The 20,956-nt window shown below is 35.3% G+C and overlaps 1 protein-coding gene across 1 annotated transcript in view; it reads right to left on the bottom strand.

The window, feature by feature from the left end:
* SNX27 (sorting nexin 27) overlaps positions 1-20,956 on the bottom strand; it is a 70,191-nt gene that overhangs the window by 39,008 nt on the left and 10,227 nt on the right. Inside the window, exon 2 of the mRNA XM_031967538.1 lies at positions 6,675-6,906. Within this exon, the coding sequence (XP_031823398.1) occupies positions 6,675-6,906 (232 nt within the window). The remainder of the gene's footprint in view (positions 1-6,674; positions 6,907-20,956) is intronic.

Genomic DNA, 20,956 nt, shown 5'->3' with positions numbered 1-20,956 from the left:
AAGGAAGCAATGTAAAGGTAGGTTGTAGTCAAATTGTGGAAAGCTTTAAATGTCAGGCTAAGGAATATGATGATTATCAAGGCAGAATAGATAATTTTGATTACATGAAATTGAAAAGCTTTTGCAAAAACAAAATTAATGCAAGTAGGATTAAAAGGGGAGTAGTCAACTAGGGAAAAATCTTTATCTCAAGTGTCTCCAATAAGAAGTCTGATTTCAAAATATATATCCAACTAACAAAAATGTAGGATCAAAAGCCATTTCCCAAAAGATAAATGATCAAAGGATAGAAATATTTCTCAAATTATTAACTGCTGTATGAAAGAATGTTTCAAATCCTCAGTAAGAGAAACACAAATCAAAGCAACCTTGAGGTCTCATTTCACATGTAGTAATTAGCAAAAATGAGGGGAAAAAAAAGGAAAAGTCAATAATAGAGAGACTGTGGAAAGATGGACACAGTAATGATTTGTTGATGGAACTATAAATTATTTCACCTGTTCTGGAAAACATTGTTTACCATTATGCAAAGAAAGTGACTAAAATATCCATACCCTTTAACTCAGAAATACCACTGTTAGGCCTATTACTACCACCACCCCATCTCAAGAAGATCAATGACTCCCAAAAAGGTCCCATATGCATCAAAATATTTATAGCAATTCTTTCTGTAACAACAAAAAACTAGAAACAAAGCATATGCTCAATGAATGGGCTACAGTTAAACAAATTGCAATGCAATGGAATATTACTGTGCTGTAACAAATTACAGGCATGATGAATTGAGATTCATGGAAAGACAAGCAAAATTGGGAAAACAATATATACTGCTATAATACAAAAAATAGAAGGAATAAAAATAACAATTGAAACTGAATGCTATGAAATTATATGGACTAAGCTTGGCCTCAAGGAAAAAATAGAGAAGAAACCTATCCCTGCACCTTTAAAGAAATGGAGGGACATGGACATAGGGTGCCACATAGAATGTCAAACTTTTTTGATATGTTTAATTTTTCTTCCTTCCTATTTTCATATATCATTATAAAGAATGGCTCTCTTTACACAGGGATAAGGAGAAAAACACTGCAGAAAATATTGTTGACGAAAAAACAAAGATAGTGATAAACTTAATTTTTTAAAAAGAAATTTAAAAAGAATTCTTTAAGCAACTGTGTAATGGACTAGTTAGAGAAGAGGAGAGCCTGGTAACAGAAGAACAAGCTGGTAGTATAATCAAAGAGGAGAATACAAAGGAAAGAGATGTTATGGAGGTAGAATTGGTCTAATAAATGCTTTTTCCCAAGAGTCAGAAAGTACTAGATGTAATAAGCAACAAGATAATAAAAAATGAAAATGAGTCTATCTCAGAACACAGACACAGAAGCCATTTCAATATCAGTTGTCTATGTGCAATCTGTTCAATAACTGGCTAGAACAAAGAGCAAAGTATGCTCAAGTTGGAAGAATGAATAAATGAAGAAAAAACACCTAACATCTTTGGTTTCATTGAGATGTTGATTATAAAAATGTTTTAAATGGGAAATGGACAGAAGACAGTGACTTTCCCTGTAATTTTTCTTATTAAACTGTCACCACAATGAGGAGACAAAGAGCCTGGAAACATATTCAGCCAACAAATACGCCATGTCCTTGCCGACCAGAAATACTCGACAGCCAAGGCCATAGCAATTTAGAGTGAAAACTCTACAGTATAAGTGCAAGCTCTGCTTTGATTTGCAAAACATTTTTGAAGATTTCAAGCAATATTGCCTTTCAAAATAACCCAAACAAAGCCCTTAATACATAGATATGATTCCATCATACACCCCTCACTAATAATAGGGAGTTACGGTTTATAAAGCACTTTCCATATGTCAACTCATCTAATCCTTACAACAACTCTGTGGGGCAGAAGCTATTATTATCCTCTTTTTATAGAGGAAGAAAGTAAAACACAGAGATATGTCCAGGATCACATAGTTAATAAGTACTCTAGGCAGTATTTGAACCAGTCTTGGGATTTCAATTACTATATTCTATACCAATTAGAGACTCTCATAGCTTAGGTGGCTCAGTGAACAGAATGCAGGACCTGGAGTTAGGAAGACCAGATCCTGTTATGTAGATATATGGATTATCTAGCATAATGGCTATGTTATCCTGGAGAAAGTAATTTATACTCTATTTAGCTCAGTTTCTTTATTTGTAAAATGGGGATAATAATAATAGCACCTATCTCCCAAGCTTTCTTGTAAAGATCAAATAAAATATCTGTTAAGTGTTTAGTATAAGCACCTGGCACATAATAGATACTTAATAAATACTTATTTCATCCATCTATCCATCCATCCACTTCCCTCTAAAAAGAAAAGTGACACTCTCCGAAGATTACTAAGGGTAACTGTGAGCACTACCAATATAAAAGTTTCCTTTTATTTTTGTTCTAAATTGTAGTTCAAAGTAAAGTGTTCCATATTTTTCGGTTACATATCTGGGGGTATTATCCACTTTCATCCCTGACAAGTATTTTTTAGTGCCTTCCAAGAATGATCATGGAAAGAGTGGTGGGGTGGGGTAAGGAAACGAAATACTCTTTCATTAGGTTATTAGTCCCTCTCCTCTTTACAGGGACTCCAATCAAATCTATATCATTAGCCAGAAGAATCCTCTTTCCAAATTGTCAACCTAAGGCTACATTTTGAACATTGTTAGTAATTCAATTCTTTATCTGCTTTAAAAACCTACCATAAAAACTAACTTAACACTGTTGACAGTTTCTCATGAGAGAAAGAAAGGGAGAAATAAACTAGCTGGTAATATTCTTACTCAAAGACATATATTTAGCTTTTCAATGACCTTCAAGTAGGAAGTTTTTGATAAAACCTATTGAGTTAGAGCTTCCTCTATACTCTTCAGTTCTCCCAATTGAGGCCTCCTTGAAGTTAGATGCACAAGGATAGGATATAAGAGCACTACCTGGAGGGTAACCTAGACATCTCTCAGTGCCAACAAAACATTTCCTAAAAGAAGTAAGACCTGCAACACTGGAGACTCATAAAGCAATGTGATATACAGAAGATCCCAAATGTAAGAAGTTTGAGATAAAATAATCTCTTCATCACATTCTCATCCCTTTAGAAAATGAAATTAAGAGCAAAAGACCCAGCAGAAGTAGGGACAACTGACATCAATGTTTTATGGCAAGTGGGTTGGGCTCCCTTAAGAACCAAACAGTTTTTTAAAAATACCTAATGAGTGGCAGCTACATGGTGCAGTAGATAGAGCACTAACCCTAAAGTTAAGAAAACCTGAGTTCAAATCTGGTCTCAGACACTTAACACTCCCTAGCTGTGGGACCCTGGACAAGTCACTTAATAATCCCCACTGTCTCAGCCAAAAAAAAAAACAAAAAAAAAAACCCTAATGCTCCTTAAAATGAACTGTTCAACTTCAACAACAATACTGTATGAGGATGTATTCTGATGGAATGTAAACATCTTCAACAAAGAGAAGATCCAATTCAGTTCCAATTAAACAATGATGGACAGAATCATCTATACCTAGAGAAGAAAATGAATGTGGACTACTTGCATTTTTGTTTTTCTTCCCAGGGTTTTTTTACCTTCAGAATACAATTTTTCTTGTGCAAGAAGAGAAGTGTACGAATCTGCACACACAGATTGTATCTAAGGTATACTTTAACATATTTAACATGTATAAGATTGCCTGCCATCTAGGGGAAGGGGTAGAGGAAGGGAGGAGAAAAGTTTAAACAGAAGTGAGTGCAAGGGACAATGTTGTCAAAATTACCCATGCATATGTTCTGTCAATAAAAAGCTATAAAATAAAAAAATTTAAAAATGAACTGTTCAGTAAGAGAAGAACATATATGCATCATTGCAATGCTTATTTTCTTCTCTAGTCTTTAAAATTAATAAAGAATCAGCTAGAATTATTCCCTTAATGTTAACACACTCATCTACAAAAATGACTAAATTCACTAAGTCTCCGCTTAGAGATACTAACAACAGGCTTATGTGTCATAGTCTCCACAGGAAAATACTTCCCAGCTCTGGACAGGAAGGATGAAAATGATTTAATATGAGCTAATTCATCACTGCATACTAAGAGATCAAGAAAGGCAGGCAATACTTCTGGGACCTTCCCAGTTCAGTTCAGCCTTTGGCCTGGGAGGCTTACTAACAGAGCCAGTCAATGATCACTGCTCATCTTCCCTTTATTTGGTAAGACCATCTACCCTTTCCTACAAGAACTATCATGTTGATACAGGCTACTGCGTCAAATGTCTGAGGCTGAAAATTTTCAGCATGCTTGGTTCCCTTGGTAAGGAATACCAAGAAGAGAGATGGGTGGAGGAAAGGAAAAACTGATCTGGTCAGTAAGTCTATTTTTAAATCTTTCTTCCTGTAGTTTATAAGGCAAGAGTTTCAGTTTTCAGCTTCAAAATGATTTGTGAATTTCTCAATGTCTAAATACTGAAGGTTCATGCTGTGCCATTTCCCTTCCCCACCCCCATGACATAGTTCTAGGGGATGAAAGCCAGGAGATGGTGACTGATAACTGCTTAGAAGGCGTGCAAATCGCTGGCAGGAACAAGATCCCAGAACTATCTGTTGGGTTTCTGCATCCAATCCCAAACCTTGTCTTAAAACTTGTCTTAAAAGCTTCTATGTGGGGGACTTTTAAAATGTTTTACTCTCCCCAAAGGTCTGTAATACCCCTGGACACATTGCAGAAGACAAGCCCTTCTCAAGTCTAAGCAATCCACAAAAGGTAAAGAAATTGCTAGAAACTGGAGTTCTGTCATGGTAACAGCCTCCAAGCTTCATCTAGCACCCAAAAGAAAAAGCTGGTATGAATGATGGTTGGATGAGCTTGATGACCAGCAAACCCATTCCCAATGCCATGTGAATATAAATGCCACAAAATCGACTAAAAAGCTAAAAACTGGCCTTTCTGTTGATGCTTCTACTTCTCCAGGGTGCAACTCACAAAATGCTTGTAAGGACAACACAAGATGAGGTTATCAATTGCTTTGGGAGAAAACTCCATGAAATTAGTGCTTATCATATCTTGCTAAAAAGCTCCTTGAGAACTTAAAAGGATAAGAGAATAAGGACAAGAACATGTTCTCGAGCAACCTTAACTTAAAATGGGGAATGAATGAAACCATATTACTTCTTCTTTCTATAGGACAATGAGTCAGAATTAAGTATTACTGATTGCTCAGGCACCACTAATCAAAAATAAGTTATTTTTAGATATCAAATCCACTATCTTTTCTGGGGAGAGATTCCCCCAAATTCCAGGCATATCCTCAAAAGTTTGTTTGTCCCAGTCTCTCTGACTTAGAAACTGATTTCTTGTACTTGTCATATCACCATAAAACAAGTATGTAACAAATATCCTGATTGAACCAACTGAAATACTTGTAAAGAACAAAACTCTGGGCTTTGAACATGTGGTTCCCCCAAAGCACAGAAATATGACACTGAATCCATTGGCTAATAATATATTTCACTGAACAACAAAATTCTGTCAAGAATGAAGCAATTTTTTTGCAATTTCTCTAACTGTATTTTGAACTACTACTCCTGTCACCAGAATGAATTCACTACAAGTCTCTAGTTCACTCCCCCAAAATGGCTGACTCACAGGCTGAGATACAAATACAGCCTTCAGGCCTTCTTAAACATAGATGGCCTGATTGCCAGAAAATAATATAACCCATTGCATTTCCCACAAAGAATAATGAATATTTCTCATCAACACTACCCCTTCATTTGATCATGGGTAAATAAAGTATAATTGTAGTCAAGAGAAAAATCAAGAAGATTAGGCTATCACTGACAATGAGATTTTTAAGAGCAAACAAAGGTACCAGGAAATGCGCTGGAATACATCACCCAGGATTTGGGATGAGTTTTCTACATCTCTGGAAGAACAGCAACAGATTGGAAATGTGTAAAATAATTCATGTGTGTTACATTTACAGTGCAATCAGGACCCTGCAAAAACCCAGTGCTAAATACTAGCAGCACCATATTGCCAAAAGGAAGACAATGAAAACTTAAGATTTTTCAAACTAGAAGGATGTGAAGTAAAATGGTTAGGGCTATGGATAATCTAGGGATACCACTTTTTTTCAACTGATCATGCTTTATCCCCTTATAAACAAGAGGAAGGAAAAGACTACTTGAAGTAAACAGAAACAACAATTTTTAAATCCTATAAATATTTACAAAATACCAGAACACAAGCCAGGTAAGAGCTTTTGGGGAGGAAATAAATTAGAAGTATATTGAGAGACAGAGACAGAGACAGAGACAGAGACAGAGACAGAGACAGAGACAGAGAGAGAGAGAGAGAGAGAGAGAGAGAGAGACAGAGAAAGAGAGAGCGAGAGAGAGCGAGAGAGAGAGAGATCAAGAAAGATAGGGAGAAGTACTGAAATATTCCCAACTAGAGCAAACCTGACTACCCAAAATCTATTACTTCTGTAGGTACCGCTTTCTTAGCAGGAACAAAAGGAAACCACTATGTGTCAAAGACAGACGTTTCATATTGTTGTTCTAAGAACATTAACAACAACAAAATGGAGGGAAATGAAGTATATAGATGCTTGAAGATGAAGTCAGGCTGACACTTACCACAAACTTCTCGCCATTCTGCTCCACATGTTTATATGTGGGGACTGATATGGGCACCGCTTGCTTTTCCGTATAGTCGTAAAAGGACTGTCCCAATGAGTCATCACTGGGATCAAGGTTATCTGCCTCATGAGGAGGTACAGATAACACTGTCAAGATCAATTCCTTTTCACCAGCTCGGATCAGATCCACCACCTGCTTGTGTGTTGCCCCTTCCACATTCACGCCATTCCTGGGGGGGGTGGAAAGAGGAAAAAACAAACCCATGAGGCATAAGAGTCTATGACTCCTTCCCAGATCCCTCCCAAATCAAGGCAACAGAAAGAGAGGGAGACTCTAGACACATCTGTGTGTTCCACTATGGGCAAAATCTCTTACTCTCTATTATAATACAACCTTATTCTAGTTACTTGGAACAGATTTAAATAACTAATCCATGAAAGACTTGGGGGGGAAAAAAAAACAACTGGTTTGTGCGCAAAAAAAAAAAAAAAAAAAAAAAAAATGTCTTTACAAATCTTGATATGAAAACATATCAACGAAAAATCTACAAGAAACAGGCGAGAGGTCTGCAATCCTATATATAACAGCTATACAGTGTATGAGAAACAGAGAAAGTCAAGAGGGAAGCAAAGCTTTTTAGGCTAAAGAGTCCAATTTCCTCATCTGAACTATTTATGTACAAAGCCCAGTACAAGTGTCTCCTGCTATGTGAACAGAACGATTGTCCTTTGTAACCCCAGGGGAATTCTGTTAAATGGAATTTTTTACAAATTCATCTCTTTAGTTTTCAGAGTACAATTTAATGGATGTACTTTTTATTACTCTCTGATATGTACACATATCCTACAAACAGCCTACCCTTCTCACTGCAGTATTTAATTTCTTCTAGAGGAAATCATTTCCTTAAAAATTAAATGGAATTTCTCTTCATACCAAATCATGTTTTTCTCTGCATCGTCTATCTGATACTGAGATTGAAAAAAACTTTCTACCCATTTGCTTCATTTTCCCCATCTATTGCAATTCACCTTATCTCTTTCCTGTATGATTTCCACTCAAAGCCTGGTCTATTCAATCTGAACTGGAATATATATATATATATACACACACACCATTTTTCACTTGGATTCTACAGAAGTCTGTGTCTTTATTCTTTCCCCAATGTCAGTGTGTACACAAAACAGGCAAAAATTAAATCACAACATCCAGAAATCGAACCAAGTTCTACAAAATTTACCCAATAATCTACCTTAACAAGAGGAGGATCCAGGTAGCAAAAACTACTGGGCAAATGGCCCAAGGGGAACCTCCTATGGATATCCCACAAAACACACACATCTGTCCTCTAACCAATTTGACATCTGAGTCTATCTACCACATAAAACTGACCTCTCTTTCTGTTCTGACCAAACTATCAATTCTTCTTTCTTGAAAAGGGTGCTCAAGTTTAGTTACAAACCTTCCATACAGAAACTGTCTCTATTGGACTCTAGTAACTTAAATGCCATGTATAAACAGGGAAGGTGATCATTCAAACTGCCTACTTCATCAGTCTGAAAGCAATGAACTAGAAGTCACACTACTCTTGACACTTTATAACCAGAAATCTACTTTAGATATACAAAATCCCAAAGAGAGCCAGCAATTACATAAAGATGAAATAATTCTTGAAGAAATTAGAATAGTCCTCACAGTTCCGATTAGTTGGATGTAAATTCAGATTGGGTCAGTAATCAAAACTATAGTAAATTCTACACTCAATGATTTCTAATCTCATTTTTGTATTATCAAGGATTTCTTCTCTCACTTTATAAAATCACAGATTTAGCGCTGAAAAAATCCCAAGGTCATCTATTCAAATTCTTCCAGCTTATAGATGTTAACATTGAGGCCCATAGAGATTAAGTATTTTGTTCCTCATCACACAAATAATAAGTGCTGAAGAACAAGAATTCAAATCCAGACTCTTATGGCTCCAAAATTTGACTTTTTTTTTTTTAATTTTGAACTTCCAACCAATACCAAGTAGATATCATTCTTTCCAATATAACACATGGCTTCCACTATTCTTGCTGCCTGTGACTTTATCATATCAACACCTTCATCTGAAGGTAGAATGGTGTACTAGTTAATACCCCTAAGGAAAGATAAGACAGGAAGAAAAAGAGATAATAAATAAAAGTGAAGCAGACAAGGAATGGATTTTATACATAAAGTGTGCTCTTGGTCCCCATCAACTCAGATATTTGAAAAGCTGACTGGAAATTTGAGGAGTTTTTTGTTTTGTTTAAAGAGCTGGAAAGGAGAAAAAAATGAAGCTATTCTGTGCAATAATGAAAATTTAAATAATAATATTTCTGAACTAATACCAATAGATTTTATTAGTCATTTAAGGGAAAATTACTTTGTCTGAAATTTTTAGGAATAGACACCACGTAAATCTGTTCAACTGCCATTTTTCATTTGATTTTTCAGATTTTTTTCTTAATTAAAAAAAAAAAAAAACCCTACATCTTTTATAAATTAAAGTCTAGAGTGATTTAAGATAATGACCCCTACATATGGTCAGAGAAACCCAGGAAAACCCTGTAATCAGATAAGTGAGACCCTTTAACTTAGGCTGCAGTCTTCATGTTTGCTTTTCACATGAAGAGGACAAGTTGACCACTTGTCAATATGTCAAACAATGACAGGAAAGAGTTATCAGGGTTACATTCTAAACATATTTGCTACCATTTACTTGGTTCAACTGTGAAAGGAATGTTGTATATTTTACAGGTTAATGCAAAACTGGACATTCCTTCAGTTACAAAAGAATAAAAAACACTCCTCTCATCTAAAGAATTAAGAGGTCTCTATGGTTACAGGAATTCACACATCACCTTCATCTCTCTTAAAATGCTACAGTTAAGAGTGATATTATAAGAGGCCCTATTCCTGAGGACATTTGGGAGACAAAAGAATACTAAACAAATTCAATAATAAATGGGGCAGAAGAATGGAACTGGGCAGTATTCTGATTTCCCTGCTAGCATAACAGATTCCCTTGTTCAAAAACTGTCAATGCTTCCCTAATGAACAAAAGTCCTCAGCATGATATTCAAGGATCTCAGCAACCTGCTCCAAACTACTTTTCCAGTTTTATTTCCTTTCATACACCCCACAATCTAACCAAGTTAGATAATTCACTGTTTCCCAAACTCCATCTCCATGACTTTGCTTACAATAAGTCTCTCAATTTTACTCATTCTTCTGATTTAAATACTATCTTCTCTATCAAATTTTCCTTTCTCTACTTCCAAGTGAGAAGTGACATCTCCCTCCTTTAAGCTTGACAACACAGTTTATTTTCTAATGCAATTAATATCATGTTCTACCTTGTATCATATTTATTAATGTTCAAGGTGTTTTTGCTCTCTCCCCATTAGATCTGTCCACTCCTTGAAGATAAGAGATGCTATCTTGTTCATCTTGGTATTCATTCATCCAATAAACATTTAGTAAATACCTACTGCATATCAATAGTCTGATCATTATATGAATGGAGGGGGGAGAGACAAGTAACTAATGAAACAACGTACTAAGGGGATTCTACTGTGAACTGCAGAGTTATGAGGAATTCGCAGATCTTTAGAAGTACTTAAAGAATAATAAACAACAATTAAAAATTATGGCTACAAATATCCCATAGTATTTAACACAGTACCTTACTTACTACACTGGTAAGATACTTTGAGGAACCATATTCATTCTAAAGGGTATTATCTGATTTTCATAGAGTCCCTTCTTAGCACCAATTTCTCTCATTTTTCCTACTATCCCCTCACTTCCAGAAGTTAAAATTGAACTCATAGAAGGCAAGTGCTCACATGTTGATCAGATAAAGTGATACAAGGACACTCTCAAAGTCTCAAGAACTTTAGAACTGATTGCACAACATGGGAGACACTGACACAGGACCTCCCAGCATAAATCAGAGAAGATGTTGTGCTCTATGAGCAAAGCAGAATTGAATCAGCCTAGAAGAAATGTGAAATGCGTAATTAGGGAATGGCAGAGCGTTCTGAGCTCATATCGATCTGCTCAGCCAGTCAGATACACCTCATCTTGACTCTTAACATGGCAATGTCATTTTGGTCCTTCTTGAAAACAAAAGACAACAATCAAATCGACTTTAATATGGCCCAATTTCTCTCATTTTTCCTATTATCCTATCACTCCCATAAGTCAAAACTGGAATCCTATAAGGTCATCCATCTACAGGCAATAACCACTAATCACATGCAATGAATTCCTTCATTTAAAAGCTTTGGAGATCAAAAGATGGATGCTTGATATAATAGCTTTTTTACAATCAGCAAAGAAACAAACACCTAAATCAAAACAGAAAGAAAATACAATAAAAGACAATCTACTACATCATCTGTGCTTACTCAAAGAGGAAGATAATTCCCTAAATCTTCTTTACACACCCTTCCTTCACTTCCAAAAACCTAAAATATCATCCCCTGAGACAAGAGGCTATTGCCAAATTTACTTTGTGTATTCAGCCTCACCAGCACATTTTACATTTTAATGAAATTCTCATTCTTCCATCATACCCAATCTTCTCCCAGGAAAAGTAAGGGGAAAATCTGGGGCCAGGAAAATTAAGAAATGAACTTAAGACACCAGTTGTGTGACATTGGGCAATTTACATTTAACTTCTGTGTGTCTCAGTTCTCTCAGTGTAAAATGGGGATAAAAACAGTAACCACCTCACACAGATATTGTGAGGTTCATCTGAGATAAAAGTTGTAAAGCATTTTGCATGGTTCCTGGAACACAACAGGTGCTATACAAATGTTTGTTTGTTTGTTTGTTTTTGCTCTTTCCATGAGATGGTTCTTAGACTAGTTAATAGGAATGGCTTCAAGTAAAATCCTAACTGAAATTAGTGTAGCCACTTGGGCAAATAGTTAAGCTGATTTACAGCCTATCAAAGAGATGAAGAAAGAGTTTGCATTCAACAGATTAGGGGGCAGAGAGTAATAGGGACCATTATTCTGAATGAAAAAGCAGTAACACAACCACCCAGTCCTAAGTCCTGCAGCAAGGAGGTCCTACACAGTCTATGGCATAGACCTATAGCATAGGTCTATGTGTCATCAAGATTACATTAAAGGTTACCTAATTGCCAGAAGACAGAAAAGGCAGGAAATCCCTATACCTTCTAATAAAGAAAAGACTTTAATTTAAGTGCTGTCATTAAGACTCAAAGACTAAATAAAGCATACCTGAAATACAAAGCAGTCATTTTAAGGTCCCAGAAGGAGGTCTCTGGCTAATCAAAACCTTTTTCAAATCCTTCCAAACTCAATTTAGAGTAGGATTCAGCCCCAAGCTACTTTTTATTCTACATCCTGAGACCTATGGCACACCTACCCTAGGTAGCTTTTTCAGTGCCAGGAAGGTGAGGGGGCCCAGAAATGTGGTACATAATATGAACTTACAACCCTCCTCCCTATATAGACAAACTTCTGTCTCCAGCACCCAAATTTTCATGGGAAGCCATGAATCCAATCTGTGAACCTTTCCCAAGCCCTCTACCATTTTCCATAGAATGTAACTGGGCTAAGAATGAGTGTCTCTGACTTCTGCTTGGCCTTATGTCTCAAACCCCAACTCCTTTTAAAAAAAAAAAAAAAGTAATCCAGGCCTTCTAGTGATTAAGAAGATAACAAAGTTGACTATAGTTAGTCCAGCATCCACCTCCCCCAAGAAGAGACAGAGGAAAGAAAAAAATCCCAAAGCTGGAGTCAGGAGACATGGGTCCTGGGTCTGGCTCTGCCCCTCACTTCCTGGTGGGTATGACCTTAACCACTGGGAGCTGAGTCAGTTCCTTGTCTGTAAATGGTCTATCTCAGAATGCTGTTGTAAAGATCAAATTGCAAAACACATAGGAGACTGTAAAATTCTATACAAATAGATGTGATATTAATGGTACCGAACAGCAAATGTGATTCAAACTGTTTTCAGGTCTAGATCCTAATTTTGGATATAAAACATTCTACTAGAATGGTCTATCTTAAAAAGTGTTTTGTAACTGGCTCTCCACCCTACCCCACCCCCACCCAATTTTCCCTACAAACTAGGTGAAAAGATCTCACAATTTAGGGAAAAACAGACCCCTGGCAGCACATTAGGAAGCATTTCCTCTGCCTGTTTACTGGCCTGATGACAGGTTGGAAGAGGCTAGCTAAGAATAAAGATTAGACTATTAAAATAAGGAACTGCTTCATCACTTTAACACAGAGCTGTCTTTTTAAATCTGCAATTAAACATCTGACCCACAAAGGGTGGTCTCTCCCTTTCATTCATCAAACTGTCTCCCTATTAATGACACTGTATTTAAGCAAACACCTAATACAGATAACAATACAAAGTCACAGATTTAAAGTAGGAAAAGACTTGGGAGCTCATCTTGGCTTGTTCAGTCCAATATCATCTCCTCATTTTACAGATGAGGAAACCAAGGTCCAGAGCAGTTGTGACTTGTCTGTGATCATCCAAGAAGCTAGAAAGAGGTAGGATTTGAACCCAAGGCTTCAGACTGCAAATCCAGTATTATTTCCCTTCCATTCAGTGAGTACTTCTCTCGGAATTCTGCTGCACTTTGCCCTCGACTATTATTCTCCTGTGTCATGAGACATAAGTACAAGCGATAAACATGGTCAAAGAAGGAGAAGTACAAACTTGTTAGTAAAACTTCTTCTGCGTCCTACCACATTAGCTTTCAAGGGCTGTGCTTTGACTGTTGGTCAGATATTCTGCACTTCTCTTCTCTCAGGACACTTAACAAATACTAAATAGTTCTCAATCCTTTCCCAAACCATCCTCTTTATAGCCAGTTTACATGTCACAGAAATGCGGCCAGACTTGCTGATTAACACCCACCTAATATGCCTGGTCTGCCTCTCTGGTCCCTACTGAAATCTTATGTGTCACTCTAGAATGAAAAAAAGGGCTCAGTAAAAATATAAGGTTAGGACCAATCCACACTAAAAACAAGAAAACTCTCCAAGTCAAAGATTAGGTAGCAATCAAGAAGCCTATCAAAATTCAATAGGAAAATACAATGAATTACTACAGCTGCTGCTGCTATGAAGGAAAAAAAATACCAACAGAAATCTTGTCAGAAAAATGTCACTTTCTCCTATAACATAATTCTCCTATTTAACCAGTTACTACCCAAGGAAAACTTTGAAAATTTCAACATTTACCCTGCCTCTCTTTCCACTCACCCACATAAATTTGGGGCACTGTTCAGTCAGAAACAAAGAACAAAGTACAAGATACAAACAAAAAGTATTTACAAGATAACAACACCCAAATTGCAATCAAATGCTCATTGAATTTGTAGAAAGTAATTTTGTCCTTCCCCCTTCTTGCCTTCTTATGACTAGGCTTTTTAGCCTGAACTCTATGAACTTGTATTGTTTCGTAAACATTTTGATAATTGCATTCCAATATATTTGACTCCTTTTGTAATCCTATGTATTTTATGTTAAAAGCATGATTCTAATAAGGGGTCCACAGGGCTCTGCCAGATGGCCAAAGGGGTCCATAGCACACAAAATGGTAAAGATCTCTTGCCCTATTAAATATTTTAGATAGCTCACACACTGTTCATTCTGCAACATTCTTTTATCATCACACTTTTAACAAGTTTCTACCTGTTGTAGACAAGAAGACTGAGAAGTACTATATCTTGAAAAACAAATCACAATTCTAGGTCTGTTTCTTGATTTACTCATACACAAAAACTGACATCAAAAGGGTCAAATTGTACAGATTTTCATCACTCTATCAAAATCTACTTAACATCAAAAATAACTAGTGACCCAAAGGTTAAGATTCCTTTTTACTCTCTAAGAGAATAATTCACTTAAAAGAAAGAGTAGCAAATAAAAGAAAGTTACAACTCATCCAGTAGAGCCAAATCTTAAGCTCTTAGCTATGGTTAAGAAACTGACAAGTGTTTATGGATTGCTGGTCAGCTCTTAAACAGGGAGGGAAAAGACCAAAATATCCAAAGAGCTGTTCCCTGCTTAAGATGGCCTTTTTCCAGAGTTAGTAGCAGAGCTAGAACTCCTGATTGTAGGCCAGTGTCCTTTTCATTATGCAATGCTACTTCCCTAGTGAACCCATCTGACTGAAATAAGTTCTTAACATTTAAAGACAGCAGCCAAATATGAAGAAGAAAATGATTCAAAGAGCCCCATCTATTGTGGTAAGCTACTATGTTCAATGTCCACACATCGGGCTTTTGATTATGACTTATATGCAAACTTTGCCAGAAAGTGGTTGGTTTGGGTTTTTTTTAATTATTATCATGTGACCCAACCTAATAAAATAGCATTAATATCCTTAAAAAAAAAAAAAAGGATTTTTTTTTTTAACCATGACTCCCCATCCTCACTAATTAGGAAACAAAGGCACAGTGAGATAAACATAAATCAGACTAATCTGTCTTTTACAATTTATCATTTCACAGAAGAGGAACACCAGAATGGGGAAAAAATCCCCAAACCTCAAAACCTTATAATACAAAGGCAGGATGTTCTACAATCCTACAAAGACAAAAAATTTCAGTTAGATTTATTTTAGTTTATTTTAAAATATGCCTAAACGTTTCAGGACATGCATAACAGCACACATACATGCATACTACTAGGCAATTAGAGAATGAGAAAGTTCATCTATTTCTCTTTTAATACAAAATAATACAAAAGGTAGAATCCTGATTCTCTGAATATTAAGGGTCATTTAAAGAGACAATCACAGTAAATTTTATTGTACAACAGAATAATTGGGTTTGGAGTTTAAAAACCTTAGTTCAAATCTGAACTTTACTATTTACTTAATCTAGGTGACTTTGATTGGGTCAACTATGTGGGCTTCAATTTTCATCTATAAAATGAGGAGTTTAGACGACATGACTTCTAACATCTTCACAGTGAATAAAGGTACCAGGCCTAAAACCAGGAAGACTCCTCTTATTTGAGTTCAGATCTGGCTTTAGACACTTACTAGCTGGTCAAGTCATTTAATCCTGTTTTTGCCTCAGTTTCCTTATCTGGAAGATGGCAGCTCTTAGCTGGAGAAGAAAATGGCAAACCAAGAATTGTTAATAAGACCCTGGGATCAGGAAAAATTCTACTACTTGAAAAATGTACTAATATGCTGTGCTCTAAGTTGTTCGAGTACAGTTATTGTACAGTATTATGTGGAGACTATTTTACTTTCTATTATGAGCTACAAAATTACATGTTTAAAATGAGAATATGGTATTCAATATGGGCACAATTAAAAATAGTTTTCTTCCATTCAAAGGACTTAAAATTAAAATTAAAAAATAAACTAAATTTGTTTTTAAAGGATAAACATGTGTCCCAAGCATTTCAAATTTATGCCAAAATAGTGTAGGAAGGAAAAGAATAAGAAATAACCATTTTGATATTAAAAAAAAAAAAAAAAAAAAAAAAAAAAAAAAAAAAGGTCTTATTTTGGGTGAATTCTAAGAATAATCACTTGCCTTTTTGCAAAGATAAAGACAACAACCAAGCCCTTATCACTTCTGATAACATAAACCACATAGTACAACAGGAATTTCAGAGGTTTTCAGAGTGAAACTGACAAATATCTGCCACTGGGTGATTTTTTTTTTGGTCTTCAAAGACTTCCTAAAAAACCAACTCTACAACAACTGTTCAAGAAGCAAGACTGGACATTTTTTCAAAAAATTAGGGGAATGTTGTAAGACAGTCATACAGTTAGGGGTAATATGGTCAGAAATCACCACAGTAGATTTCTCAACTTTATTTCCTTCTTACTTTCTTTACATGTTTCACTAACAATTACAGGAGACTGATCATGCAAGATCAAAAAAGCCACTTTAAAATATAACTAAGTACTAAATCTTCTACAAAATAAGCTACAGATTTAGCTTTTATGGATTTAAAAAAAAAAATTTCTGTCCCACTAAATTTTGTGGCTAATGAAGCCAAAATCATGGACTCTATTCCTACGAACCACTTAATTTTCTCTATTCAATCTATAGCCACAGTCCTTTAATCCCCAGCAGCCATCTCCAAAATTATGGATCAGGGCAAATCTATCCACAAGACTAAAAATAAGTAACAGCAGCACTGACTTTGTGTGTGAAAAGCAGCACAGCATGAAAAAAAGAATCTGTCCAAAAGATATCAAGGAAAGAGGAAAAGTATCCACATTTGTACAAAAATATAGCAGTTCTTGTTGTGGTGGCAAAGAACTGGACATTGAGATAATATTCACAAGTTAAGAACAGCTGAAAAAGTTATGGTATGTACATATGATGGAATACAACTGCACTATAAGAAATGATAAAGAGGGAACACTTCAGAAAAGTTTGGGAAGACTTATACTAACTGGTACAAAATGAAGTAAGCACAACCAGGAAAATAACACAATAACGCCAATACTGTGAAAATAATCAACTCTGAAAAACTTAGTAACTGATCATCACTATGACTAACTACAATTCCAAAGGATTCATGATTAAACAAAATGAAAAAGAAAAAATTTTTGGACATGGCTAACACCTTTCACACTTCTATACATATCTGAGAGTGGTTTTGCTTTTCTTGCCTTCTCAATAGGTGATAGAGAAAAAGGAAATGAGAAAGAATTTGGAATTAAAAACTAAATTAAATTAAAAGATATAAAAGAATGCTATTTTTAGATGCTGTTGTTTAAAATCAACTCTTTCAGCACAAACTTATTTTAAGTAGTTAGAGTATATAAAGAGTATATAATAATTGAATAATTAGAGGTGATAACCACACTCTGAGGGACTGAAGCACACACCTAATATGTCTAAAGTATAGAACATGAGGGACTGAAACATATAAGATTTTTTTTTTTAATCACAGGCATATAGAAATACTAATTAGAACATAAAGAGCTACATTAAAGTAACCCACAAATCAAGTGATCCCACAAAGGAAATTCAGTTTTATATTTTCACTAAGATCAACAAGTAAAAAAAAAAAAAAAATAAATAACACAATTCACATAATACAACAAAAAAGTGGTAGTTTCTTTCTAAACATGGAAAAACTAAAGTGATCAAAATGTACTTATCTATAAGATTCACTGTCCTAACCATTCATAGATTACTAAATATTCCATTGCTACTCATTCAAACATTTATTAAGCACCTATTATGTGCAGAGTATCACACAAGTTTTTCCCTTTTAGGGAGTTTACAATCTACATCAAGGAAACAAAATGCAAACACAGATAACCTTAATATACAATATTACAGGCATATATTAAAGGTTTACAAAACAGGATGTGAACTGAGGTCCTAGAGGAAATGTAATGATCAATAGGGTACAAGGAAAATTTTATGGAGAAGACAGCATTTGAGTTGGGTTTCAAAGGGCAGAGGAATCCATCAGGTGAAAATTGAGGCAAGGGGGAAAAAAACATGCACAAAGTTAGAGGAGGAGGAAAGCAAATAGTTCAGTTTAAGTGACACTAAGAATATGTACTAAGAAAATTCCTTTCACAACATGACTAATATGGAAATATATTTAAATTAACTGTACATATATAACTGGATTTCTTACTGTCTTGGGAAAGGGGTGATAGGGGAGGATGAAGAAAAGAAAATATGGAATTCTTGAAAGATAAAGCAGCACTCAAATGTGGAACAATTAAGTCTGAAATTCACACATAGGCAATAAGAAGCTATTAAAGAGTTTTGAAAAAAGGAACTACATAATCAAAGCTCTTTATAAAGAAGACATGTAAAAAGACCTATAGCAGTATGAAGGACAAATTAAGAAGAGAATGGCAAAGTAGAAGTAAGAAGAATTATTATAATGATTCAGAAGAAGAGAGGAGAAAAAAGATATTCAGCCTTTCTTACCAGAGGTGGGGAACAATAGGCATGGTATATTGAAGATATTTTTAGATTTGGCTAATCTGTTGGTTAGTTTTACTAAACTTCTTTTTCCCTGTATCATTTTTATTTTTTGTATTCTCTGAGTTGGTACAGAAAAGGGGAGTATATTTGTAAATAAAAGTGGTAAGCAAGATTTCTAATAAAAAGCTTAAAAAACAAAAAAGGAGACTATTACAATAATTAAGACAAATATTTATGAGATCCTGCTTTCAGCTGGCAGCAGTGGAAAAGAAATTGGGGATAAAAAGGTAGAAATATGGAATTAACAGGAATTGGCAATTGATTGGTTATGGACTGAGGGAGAGAGAAATATCAAAAATAATCTCAAAGTTTTGAAAATGGAAGATTAGATTAATAGTGATACTATTAGCACTGGCAAAATGTAAGGTCAGAAGGTGAACAGGCTTCAAAGGAATTGATAATAAAGCTCTGGTTTGGACAAGTTGAACTCAACATTGTTGTCAATAGACATCCAAATGGAGATGTTCTGTAGGCAACTGGAGATGTAAGTCCAAAACTGACCACATTAAGTAGATGGGAAGTGGATACACGTGTAATTGGAGGCAGAAGGAGAACCAAGAGGGATGCTGTGTCTCTGAACTCAAAGGAAAGATGACTCTTAAATAGAAAGAAGTGAAGATCAATATCAAGTTTGGAAAGAGCAATTTCAGTCGAATGATAGGAACAGAAATTAGAGTATAGGGAACTGAAGGGAAAAAAGATGGTGAGGAAATGGAAGCATCTGTCTGGAGGCACCCAAGGCTCTCAACTAGGTTCCCTTTTCTCTCTCAATACTACCCCCTCAGTAAGTTCATCACTTCCATAGGTTTAATTATCTTCTCTAATCCTTTTCCTTATATCCAGTCTGACATCACCAATTACCATTTGATAATGTTGTGATATCACCATACAGATTTTTCATAAGAATCTCAAACTCATCTTGTCTAAAACATAATAAATCATCTAAACTCATCTTCTTTTTAACTTCCCCATTTCTTTTACAAGTATCATCATTCAGTTATTCAGCTTTGTAACCTCAGAGTCACATTAACTCCCCTCCACTCACAACACCCTTTCATATTCAGTTCGCTACAAAGTTTGAATGAATTCTACAAGTTTGTCTCTCAAATCCAGCCTCCTCTCCATTAACACAGCTACTACCACTCCAATTCAGGCCTCACTCTCATTTGAACTATTAAAAAGACCTCTCAAATGAAACTCCAACCTTCTGGTCTTTCCTTGTCCAATCTATTCTCAACACAGTTGCCAAAATAATCTTTCTAATGCATAAATCTGATCGTGTCACTGCCCAGCTCAAGAAACTTCAATGATTCTCTATTGATTTTGGAAATACAACACAAATTACTCAGCCTGTGTTTAAAACTCTTTAGAATCCTCAATTGAAAAATGATTAAAGAATATGAATTGGCAATTTTCAGATGAAGAAATTGAAGCCATTTCTAATCATATAAAAATGCTCTAAATCACTATATCAGAGAAATGCAAATTAAGACAACTCTGAGGTATCACTTCATACCAACTTCTGATTGGTTAAGATGACTGGAAAAGATAACAATGAATGTTGAAGGACATATGGAAAAGCTGGAACACTAATTCATTGTTGGTGGAGTGGTGAAGTTATGAACTGATCCAGCCATTTTGCAAAGTAATTTGGAATTATGCCCAAGGAGCTATAAAACTATATATCTATATATATCTTTTGATTCCACAGTGTCACTACTGGATCTGTATCCCAAAGAGATCATAAAAGAGGGAAAAGGACCCACATGCGCAAAAATGTTTATGGCAGCTCTATTTGTAATGGCAAAGAATTAGAAACTGAGAAGATGCCCATTCACAGGGCAATGACTGAATAAGTTAGGATATATAAATGTAATGTAAATTTTCTATAAGAAATGATGAGCAGACTGATTTCACAAAAGCCTGGAAAGACTTACATGAATTGAATTGATGCCAAGTCAAGCCAGCAGAACCAGAAGAAAGAACATTGTACACAGCAACACCAAGACTGTGTGATGATCAATTAAGACAGACCTAGATCTTTTCAGCAGTACAGTGATCTAAGAGAATCTAATAGACTTAGGATAGAAAATGCCTTCTACATCCAGATAAAGAACTATGGAGACTGAATGTGGATTGAAGCATACTATTTTCAACTTTTCTTTTGTTTGACTTTTTTTTGTAGTTTTTCCTTTTTGTTCTGATTTTCCTTTCACAACATGACTAATATGGAAATATATTTAAAATAATTGTACATATATAA

Source organism: Sarcophilus harrisii, chromosome 4 (assembly GCF_902635505.1).
Source record: "Sarcophilus harrisii chromosome 4, mSarHar1.11, whole genome shotgun sequence".
NCBI classification, from domain to species: domain Eukaryota; kingdom Metazoa; phylum Chordata; class Mammalia; order Dasyuromorphia; family Dasyuridae; genus Sarcophilus; species Sarcophilus harrisii.
Note: the sequence above shows the minus strand (reverse complement) of the source record. Positions and strands in the feature narration are given on the sequence as shown.